At 41.6% G+C, this 11,159-nt stretch overlaps 1 protein-coding gene across 4 annotated transcripts in view; it reads left to right on the plus strand.

Moving 5' to 3' along the window:
- The window catches only part of LOC137372038 (serine/threonine-protein kinase tousled-like 1), a 250,014-nt gene extending 239,580 nt beyond the window's left edge, over positions 1–10,434 (plus strand). For all 4 annotated transcript variants that reach the window (XM_068035354.1, XM_068035355.1, XM_068035357.1 and 1 more), the window contains 3 exons: positions 8,499–8,610; positions 8,708–8,815; positions 8,933–10,434. In XM_068035354.1, coding sequence (XP_067891455.1) covers positions 8,499–8,610; positions 8,708–8,815; positions 8,933–9,109 — 397 coding nt within the window. In that variant the 3' untranslated portion in view covers positions 9,110–10,434. The remainder of the gene's footprint in view (positions 1–8,498; positions 8,611–8,707; positions 8,816–8,932) is intronic.
- Positions 10,435–11,159: the final 725 nt, after the last annotated feature.

Raw genomic sequence — 11,159 nt, forward strand, 5'->3', positions numbered from 1 at the left:
ACATTTTAACCTTATTTTGTTGAAAGATTTATTCTTAATTTAAGAAGATTTCTTTTATTATATGCTTAGTTATAGAATGTCTGGGTAGATTTCAAAAAATAAGGATGTTTTGTGGAGATGAAATTACCTTATAATAACTTGTATTTGTATAGCACCTTTTAATGTAACCCATTGTACTATAGATACTTGAGCTCCTAATCTAGGTTGATATTGTCAGAGGTACAGTCTTTCTGAGGAGACTTAAGCTGAGGCCCCGTCTACTACCTCAGGTGAACGTAAGTCCCATGGAATGAATCAACTAAGGGCAATGGAGTTCCCAAAGTTTCCTAACCAATATTTATCCCGCACCCAAGTTTCTAGGCTAAAATTAATTGCTTTTTGTTGCATAAACCTGAAGTCCAGAAAAGATTTGGTCAAATTGGTATGGATTTTGTGCGTAGTTGGACCAACGGTGTTAGATGCTCCAGGCCTAGTTTAGGCACCTATTAATTGCCTAATTAGTTGAGATGTGCAGTTGCTCACCAACCAAGGTATCTTGGTTGTGAAGAAGGAACAGAGTTCCAAAGAGTAGGCCAAGGTACCTGCTGGTGCTGCCATCAGTAGTGGAGTGAAAAGAGGGATTAATGTACCAAAGGCCAGAGATGGAGGAACTGGGGGACTTATAATGCTGCAGGAGATTGCAAAGATGGGGTAGAGTAAAACCTAAGGTCAAGAAGTTTAAATGTAATTATATTGGGGACATGGAGCCAGTGACTAGGAATTGGAAATGGGATCAGTGACAAGGGAGTGAAGTTAATACTGGGTTCTGGCCTTTCTGATCAGGAAGATGGGCATTGGGGAGGGGGGAAGAGAGAGAGAGCAAGTATTAACACATTGCTGTTTGTGGGGCTTGGCGGTGTACAGATTGGCTGCTGTGTTTCCTGGCTACACTTCAGAAAAAAAAAAAAAAATTCGTACATAGTTAGGTGTAAAGCACTTTGGAACATCCTGAGGTCGTGAATGGTACTGTATAAATGCACATCTTTGTTTCCATCCATATATGTGGAAGCTAACCGCCATGCCTGTGGATCATATTGCTGAGGGGCTGCACATATATGAGGAAGAGGAGAGGGCCAAGGGAAAAACCTTGAGGGGATGAGCTAACACTGTTCAGAAGGATAATGGAATTGTGCAAGGGCATTCAAACACAGCTGGACAACAGAGGAGGGTTCACAGAGAATAATGATTATGGTCCATTATATCAAACACTGTTGACAGGACAATGAGATATAACAGATCAGGGTTGCATTCAGGGTATGTCATTTATGATTTTGTCCAGGATCATCTCAGTGCTGTGAGAAACCACACTCAAGGGATGTAGACTGAGTTTGAGAAACAGTGAAACACTTAGAGAACAATGGGCAGATAAAGATGAGGCTATAGTTGGAGAGCACAGATCGGTTGAGAATGCTAAGATACCTACAGCAGAAACTTTATGTTCATAGATTTGTTCATGCAGCATGACTCTTGAAATTATCCTTTTGTTTGGTCCAGAAGTTGACACTGACAGAGAGCAGTGTAACAAATGAAGCCTGTGGAACCATAGAGTCATTGCGCCACAGAAGGAGGCCATTTGGCCCATTGAGTCCATGCCATCTCGCTGTAGAGCAATTCAATCAGTCCCATTCTCCCACTCTATCCCTGTAGCCCTGCAAATTTATTTCCCTCAAGTTCCCATCCAGTTTCTTTTTGAAATCATTTATTGTCTCCTCTTCCACCACCATCGTAGGCAGCGGTTTGGAAATATGGCAAGCCCTTCCAGTATCTCCATTTCCTTTTAGCAACCTGAGATGCAAGCCATCCAGACCAGGCCAGTTATTCACTCCAAGCATAGCCAGCCTTTCCAGTATATACTCCCTATCAATCTTCACCCCATTGATTACCTCTACTATCTCCGTTTCTACCGATATTTTATCTGCATCCTCTTCCTTAGTACCCACCGATACAAAGTACTCATCAAGTATTCTAGCCATGCCCTGCACCTCTAAGCATATATCACCCTCTTGGTCCCTAATAGGTCCCAGCCGCCTCCTACTTCACTTCTCTCTTCTTCTTGTATTTGACCTGGTTCTCGCTTGAATTCACCTGACATGCATCAAACACGTGCTTTTTTTGTTTTTGTTTCGTCATATTGCCCTCATCATCCAAGAAGCCCTGACTTTGGTTCCCTTCCCTTTTGCCCTTGTTGGACATACCGCGCCTGTACCTGAAACATCATTTCCTTAAAGATCACCCATTGTTCTGTTACAGTTTTTCCTGTCAATCTTTGGTTCCATTTTACCCTGGCTAGATCCCCCCAATCCCTCATCCAATTGAAGTTAGTCCTCTTCCAATTTAGAAGTTCTACATTAGATTGTTCCTTCTCCATTACTAATCTAAACCTTTATAATTCGATGATCACTCTTACCCAAGTTTTCCCTCACAGTCCCGCTTGGCCCACCTCATTCCCTAGCACCAGATCCAGCAATGCCATCTTCCTAGTTGGACCGAGAACATACTGGTCAAGGAAGTTCTCATGAATACATCTCAGAAATACTGCCCCTTCCTTAACCTTATAACGTTATCACAGTCAATATTTGGATAATTAAAGTACCCCAGTAACACCACTTTATAATTCTTGCACATCTGTGATTTCCCTGCAGATTTGCTCCTCTATCTCTCTCGCTATTTCGAGGCCTATAGAATACCCCCAGAGGTATGATCATATCCTTTTTGCTTCTCAACTCTAACCAAATGGATTCAGTCATTGCCCCCTCAAGGACATCCTCCCTTCCCAACAGTACAATGTCTTCCCTAATGGAAACTGCCACCCACTCCCTTTTTCCTTCCCTGTCATTTGTGAGCACTTTGTATCCTTGTATTTTAAGTGCCCAGTCCTCACCATTTTAAGCCACATTTCAGTTATTGCCACTACATCATATTCCCATATGACTATTTGTGCTTGTAGTTGACTAACTTTATCAACCACACTTTATGCATTTGCATAAGTGCACTGTAAACCTGTCTTTATATTCCTCGTAGTCCTTCTTGGTCTGCTCCTATCTAACATACAGTAACCACACAACAGGATTGTGAGTAAAGTTAAAGCTCATGGAATAAAAGGGACAGTAGCAACATGGATACAAAATTGACAGGAAACAGAGAGTAGTGATTAATGGATGTTTTTCAGGCTGGAGGGGTCAGTGTTGGGACCCGTGCTCTTCCTGATATATATACTAATGACCTGGACTTTGGTGTAGAGGGCACAATTTCAAAATTTATGGATGATACGAAACTTGGAAGCATTGTGAACTGTGAGGAGGATAGTGTAAAACTTCAAAAGGACAGAGACAAATTGATGGAATAGGTGGGCAAGTGGCAGATGAAGTTCAATGTGAAGATATGTGAAATGATTCATTTTGGTAGGAAGAACATGAAGAGACTATAAGATAGCGGGTACATCTCTAAAGGGGGGTGCTGGAGCAGAGGGACCTGGGTGTATATGAGGTCAAACCATGGAGGTTAGCTCACACCTCCTGCATCCACTGGGTGGTATGCTGCATGTGGCTCTCCGTGCGGGTTGCCGCACTCAGTGGAGAATGGCATGCACACACAGGCCAGAGACACGGCACCACTCATGGTATGGATGGACTCCATTGTATGCACATGAGAGCTAACCGCTTCTGGAAACTTTGACAGATGTCCACACATTTCTTGCTGCTGCCAGCAGCATCTACCGCTTTGATGCTGACTCCCGAGGCTTACCAGCTGCATGAAGCTGAGCATCGCTGGGCCCTCCTCACGACTCCGATGGCGAGTGGCCGCAGTTATCACTGCCTCCATTAGCTGCAATTGCGCGTCTGTGTTGTGCTCATCAGCTGGTGCCACCCTTACTAACCGTCCATCAGTGGCCACTGACATGAGAGTATCTGCTCTGGTGGAAGGTGTGCTGGACTGATGTGACACTTTCTGCTCAGATGGTGGATTCTCCTCTGAGGTTTCGTGTTGCTGGAGCCATTGCCGTTTTCTTATCCACTCTGGGACCTGCGGGAGAGACGAGTGATAGCAAGTTGCACCTTCAGTCAACTCCTGCTCCCTGTCCTTGATCTAGAGCTCTCGAAAGGTCAGAAGACCAAGTCACATGGCAGCAGTTGTATGTCCCCTCTGCCTCAGTGTTGGGGTTCCATTCAAGTGTAAGGAGCCATGTATTTAGTGTGTACTCCTTGTCATCTAGTATACATCCACAATGGCATTAGGATGTCCTGAAGAGCTGAGGCACCTGGGACTGTCTAAGGATGAAAAAGTTGTGGCAGCTTCCTAGGAACTGTGCACATACATGCAAGATCCTTATGTGATCATGGACTGTGAACATTCAGCGAGTGGAGCTTCTTCCTGTTCACGAAGGCTCCTAGGTGCTCCGCAGGAGCCTTGATGGCCACATGTACCTGAGGAAATCTAGCGATGGCACCGAATTGTATTGCCCTCTTGGCCTGACTGCCCTGATCAGTGCGAAACCTTATGTATTGCCCTGCCGTCTGGTACATGGCATCAGTTAGCTGCTTGATGCAACAATGGGCTGCTAACTCTAATATCTCTCCGATGTCTCCAAAAGATCCCTGGAATGATCCTGAAGCTTAAAAGTTGAGTGTACAGTCATCTTCACTGCCACAGGCAATGGGTGGCCACCACATCCCATTGGTCTCAACTCCTCCTCCAGCATTCCACACACATCCACTACCACCTGCCTGGACAGATGCAGTCTTCAGAGACACTGCTCCAACATCTGCATGAGGTAGGGCCTGTGTCTGTAGACCCTTTCAGCTGGGTATGGCCTTCTGTGAACAGGAGACTGCATAATTAGGCCTATGTCCCCTCCTTGTCTGATTCCCCTTGCACCCTCATGAGCTGGTGCACCTCTGGATGTTGCAGCCCTGCTCGATGTGACTCAACCTGTCTCTGTCTCCCAATCTCCTCCTCACTGAAGGAATCAAACTCTGAGTGCATAAGATCCATTGAGATTTGGGGTACTGAGGGCTCTAAGCCTCCCAGACCCAAAGTGCTTCATGCACTATATGAAGTGGACCTTGGAGAGACCCTATGAATAAGTGCCCTCCAATCTGGGCTCACACTGTTCAATCCCACCAATTTTTCAATCCCTTGCTTCAGTAGCTCTCAACTTGCCTGTTTCACAACACAGCTGTACTCAATGGCTGATCCTTCTAGCCACTACTCAGCTGCCACTGAACTCGCGCATCCTTTCAACAGGTCAGTCACTGATGCTCCATGGAACATGTGCACTCAGGGATTTTGTTACGTTTTCCCACATCCACAGCAGTATGTTTACTGGGTCTTACTGCTGCAGTTAAAGCCTCAGCCTGATCTGCTGTGCTTTCCATCAGAACCCCATCTCCTGCACTGGTCTGGTATTCCCTGATTAATCCTGCAGGTTTTCCCTGTAATTTCCAGCAGTCAGCTCCAAGGTGACCTGCCTTGTTACAGTGGAAACGTACAGGTCTTCAGGTCTCACTCCTGCTCCCAGCACCGTCTTTTTTGACTTGAGGAGGGCTACCTGTGTGTCCAGCTTTCCGTTCTCGCCCAGGGCTGTTTGGGCTCCCATCACCCTCCTACCTTTTCTGCTTTTTGGGTTTGTGGGGGTAACGAGGGAAGGGTTTCCCTTGGGATAAGGACTTGTGTACAAGGGTGAATTCATCAGCCGGAACTGTGGCCTGCCTAGCTCTTTGAACCATATGTTCCTCTACATGGATTTTAATAGAAAGGGGAAGTAAATTCCTTGAGAGGGATCACCGCTCTGAAGTTTTCATATGTGGCCTGTACCTTAATTGCTCTTATCCACTGGTCAAAAGCAAGCTGCTTAACTCTTTCAAACTCGAAGTAAGCTTGGTCAGGTTGCTTCCAGAGGGTTTGAAATTTCTTCCGGTACTAGCTCATATGCCCCCAGGATAGCATTTTTAGTCATCTCATAATCTTATGAACTTTCATTTGGCAACAGTGAATAAACCTCGTGGGCTTTTCTTGTTAACTTGCTTTGTAACAACAGCGTCTAGCTCTGAGCCGGCCATTTCAGCTGTCTTGCAAGCTTTTCAAAAGTGACAGAAAATGCTTCCACATCTCCCCCTCATTGAACTTTGGAATCAACTGGAGAATTTTAAGAGTTCAACACACAGTCACGAGCTAGGGGTAGCTTTCTCACTAGCCTCACTGGATGTACTGGATCGCCCCCTAGTTAATTCAAGCCTTAGCTCTCTTTCCTCCTGGAAAGCTCTCTCTTTTTCCCTTTCTTGATACTGTCTGCTCTTTTTGTCCCTGGAATTCTATTTTAGCTAACATTACCCTGTCTGTTTTTGAGTCTAACCCTATCTCTGAGTCTTCAGGTTCAAGTGAAAAATGGTTGGCCACAAGTCTTAGGATTTCGGATTTCTTAGCTTTTGCCTGGGAGGTAATCCCTAACTGTCCGGCTACATTCTTGAACTCTTCAATGGACAGGGCCTTTAACCTATCCCAAGTTACTTCACCCTGGCTTAGGAACGTACTGGCCTCGTGTGTGGACATCTTAGTATTCTAGCAGTGAAACACAAGAAAACCTGTATTGAAATTGTTTAAAAAATTTTTTAACAGGGATCAATTTGGTTTCCCATTTCCAATTTCTTTTTGTCCTTGGGTTACAATCCCAGACTCTTGCCTGCAAACTTCTGTTGCAGCCAGAAGAGGGGGTGGTCTCAGGCTGTCCTCTTGCCCTTCCTCTTATTTGACCGCAACAGGGTTTATCCCTATTGTAAACAGTGGTTGTGCTCCATGAGTGTTTTACCTTTACTGTAATCGTGAAAGAACCAAACGGACAAGTTTTCTTGGGTTCAAACAAGAAAGAAATAAGTTTATTATACTTAACACTCTAACCCCGATTTTTAAAAAAAATACTAAAAACAGCTACACTACACATTCACGCACACATTCACACAAGAATCACACCCACACAAATAGATTACAGAGGGAAAATAGATTTGGTGGTTGGATTAAAGCCCAGAATAAATGGAACTTAAATACACAGTCTCTGAAGTGGATGATCTGGTAGTCCTCTGCATGAAGCTGTATTCTTGAAGTCCTCACTGGTCAAAGTGCACTTTGTGGTTGGCCTACTTTGCTCAGGGTTTTCTTGAAGGCAGAATTGTAGTTGGCTCTCTTCCCCTGGTCTCTGGCTGTAGCAGTCCGTAGGCTTGGAGGGTCCAGTCTCAGGCGGTTTTCAAACTTGATGTTTTCTGTAGAGAGAGAGAGAGAGAAAGGGAAGACGACAGCTTTGTATGCTGCTGCAGTCTCAGTTTCTGCTTGTCCTCTTTGTCCAAAGGAAACAAAACCAGCTTCCTCCTGAGATGGATAGATGGTCACATGGCTGCTTCAGGTTTTCTGGAACCTTCTAATGAAATTCAAGGTTAGGAATTGGCTCCACATGCCCCAGGATGCCAATTTACAATTGGAGAGGATTTGCTCTTTCAAAGTCAGTATGTTAGGATTGCCTTGACTGCTGTATTAATGAAGCCATTTTAGGTAATGCAATCACTTAAAGCAAGCCATTGTTCTGGGTCCATGCTGCTCAAACCTCTGGCTCCTGGTGGATCTTTTGAATATGAAAAGGTGTTTCAGATGCAAATTGTGGTAGCTGCTATTTTTTTTAAAGTTACTGTAGGATTTCTTTTCCATTGTAAGTCTAATGTAACTTTCCAACAGATGAAATTAATATTTCTCATTTGGCATATGGGTTTTTTTTGACCGTGCAACCCATTTGAAATCGTCCGAACCAGCGCAAAAGATTACTGAAACTCGAGCATGAATTTTTAATGCTGGTTTAACAATAAATGTGCCCAACCTCAGCCCCATCCATAAAATTGGCCACGCCCCCAGATCGAATTAATGAGTGGCAAGTTTCCTCTGCAGCTTTCCAAGGAGAGTTTTTAAAGGTTTTCATATTTTTAAAAAAAACATATACTTGATTTTCTGAGAAACTGAGTAGTGTGTACTAACGAAACTTGTAAATGGTTCAGTACAGTTTTTTCAAATCATTTTCAGTAATTTAAAATCTGGTTACTCACAGGTGGAAGACTAGACTTACTAAAAATGCTGTTTTTTTTAAAATACATCAATGAATATTCTTAATGCAGAGAAAACAAAATAAGTAATTACATTTCAATATGCTGACTTGTTGCGCTGCTTCATGGGAAATTTTAGATTTGTGATCATGCAAATGCATTTTACTGGGCACTTGCATTGTAACCAAACCAGCGCAATTAGATCCAAATTGCCCCATTGTGCCCAAAGTGTAAACTTCACCCCAATTTGTTTAATTATCTGTGCCATGGAGGACAATATTCATTAAACCATAACTTAGTAATGTTTCCCTACTAGAAAAGTCTTCAATTTTTATCTGCACAAACTGTATAATGACAGCAATTTTTTTAAACTTTTGATAGGTATTTGCCTCCTGAGTGCTTTGTTGTAGGAAAAGAGCCACCCAAAATTTCTAACAAAGTGGATGTCTGGTCTGTAGGCGTTATCTTCTTCCAGTGTCTCTATGGTCGTAAGGTGAGAGCTTTCATTTAGTTTGTTTTATAAACTCAGGTGTGTTTGTTTTCTGTTTTTTGAGAAAATGTATCTAATATGAAGTGTTCTGTTTTTTCAGCCATTTGGCCACAACCAGTCACAGCAAGATATCTTGCAGGAAAACACAATATTAAAAGCTACTGAAGTCCAATTTCCCGTTAAACCAGTTGTTAGCAATGAAGCAAAGGTAGTTATGCCCAGTGTTATGTTAACATATTATTAGGTAATGGATGATTTGTTTCTCTGATTGTTTTAACAAATTATCAAAGTTCATTTGGTATAAAATCTAATGCTTCTGTTCCAGGCTTTCATTAGGCGTTGTCTAGCTTATCGTAAAGAAGATCGCTTTGATGTGCATCTGCTGGCTAATGATGCCTACCTTCTCCCTCATATGCGCCGGTCAAATTCTTCAGGAAATCTACATATGCCAGGGCCAGCCTCAATTCCTATTTCACCTATGTCAAGCATAGTTTCTTATTAAGATTTCTTTTAGTCAGATGGACAATTCTTGTAGAACTTATTTACAAGTTAATTTGCAGCTGAATGACATAACTTGAAGTTTTTTTTCTGGGGTTGGGGGGAATTGAGAGAAAGGGGGAGGCCGTGGAATGAGATGTACCAATTTTTGAATCTTTTGATTTATTTCAAAATGAATTTGAACCATGGGCAACAATGAGCTGCACTTGATACAAAATACTGCACACCGTAAAACTCGGTACTCCCATCAAGCAGCCTTTGTGTTCAGAAGTTGAAAACTGTTCATTCTCATGCTTTTTTGGGAACACTGTATATAGTAGCCTAATGAGTCACTTTGGGACTATTTTTTAATACTTAATACTGATTTTGTTGAAAATAAGGCCAGAACAAATGATTTTAGCACAAAGAACTACAACAGCCCACCAAAATAAAATTATGTGAAGAGTGATTGTAGTAGCTCTTGTAAAACCTAAAAATGCACAAGAACATTTGCTTCGTGAAGCTACTATGAGCAGCTGGTGTATTTATAGATCAAACTATAGAATGTACTGTGCAGGATAGTAGTAAAATAGCATTGTTTTATATTGTAAATGATTTCATTATACTTAACCTTGTTCTTAAGTTACAGCAGTTTAATTCTGTACAGGCTGTATAAAAATCTGGCTTTATTTGTTTAGTTTTCTTAATGGAACCTCTAATTCCAATAATGGAGCTTACCATTGCTGCTAGGTGGCATTGGTGTTTTTGTTAGAATATGGCCTTCATACATTATTCACATAACTGAGGTTTGTAAAGGCTTAATTTTGCATTAAATAAGACCATCTTAAGCAAGTTTTGTAGTTTTGAAGGATAGGCCATTTTACTGATAGCCTTGACCTGTTTGACAAAATAATTTGAGTGTTATTCAGCAATTTTGGAAGGAAAAAGTGGAAATACAAGTGAGGTAACATGTTTGCAGGATTATTGGTTTCTTCGCTGTCTAGGTATATATGATGTGAAACATTAAATTCTGAACAATTGCCTTGTGCTGTACAAATTACAACATTTTCAGTAATACAAAATCTTGCTGTTTAGTACAGTTTACTGCTTGTTCTTACATCCATACTATAGAATGCCTGTATGTAATTAGTACACTCTGAAACAAAACAAAATTTGATCATTTAGGCTTTGTTAATGTTGTATAATTAAGCTGTTGCCTGTGTTGCTGTTGTTGAAAGCTACTTTGTTTTCACTGTAAATAAAATGTTAACGGTCAATAAAAAGGTGCTGCTGATACTGTAGTGTGTAACCAAAACCAGTAATAAACATTCAAAATTCTATTTCAGTCAGGCTAAGTCTAAGTAAATATGTATTTTAAGCACTGTGCGCACACAGTAAAGGTTAAACTTAGCTTGATCTGTTCAGGGGAAACCACATGCTTAGCATGGCTATGAATTCTTATTACATAGGTGATATAGAATATGGTTTCAATTTCCAGTCTGTATTGAGCCTTAACATCAGTTCAGTTTTCCCAGCTAAAAAATGTTATTCACTGTTCCTCATAATACCATTTTTACTGTTGAGTTGGGATAAGACTATTAATCTCTGGTGTAGATTAGATTGAACTTGGAGAGAGTTCTGTTACTTTATAAAAGTCAAAGCCAAACCAGCCAGTCCTTTGTTTTCTTCATTTTTATAATGCTATGAGCTGGATGTAAACCACGGTGACAAATCTTGAGAACATATAGCAACTAAGTAATGTTCTTCTTAGCATCGATTTTACTTCATTTGTATGTATATTCTATCATCAGCAATGTTTCTTTCAGGTTATATGGGAACAAACTGACCAATCACATTCTTTCTAGATAACCATAAAGGGAGACATGAAAAAGAGGCAAAACAAATATGAACATAACTAACAAAGCTGCTGTGGTACAAGAAATCTGAAGTCAAAGCAGAAAATGCTCGAAATAATCAGGTCAGGCAGCATCTGTGGAGACAGAAATAGAGTTAATGTTTCAGGTTGATCTTTCGTCTGAACTGGAAGAAATTAGAAATGTCAGCAGTTACAGAGG

The sequence above is a fragment of the Heterodontus francisci genome, chromosome 7 (assembly GCF_036365525.1).
Source record: "Heterodontus francisci isolate sHetFra1 chromosome 7, sHetFra1.hap1, whole genome shotgun sequence".
NCBI classification, from domain to species: Eukaryota; Metazoa; Chordata; class Chondrichthyes; order Heterodontiformes; family Heterodontidae; genus Heterodontus; species Heterodontus francisci.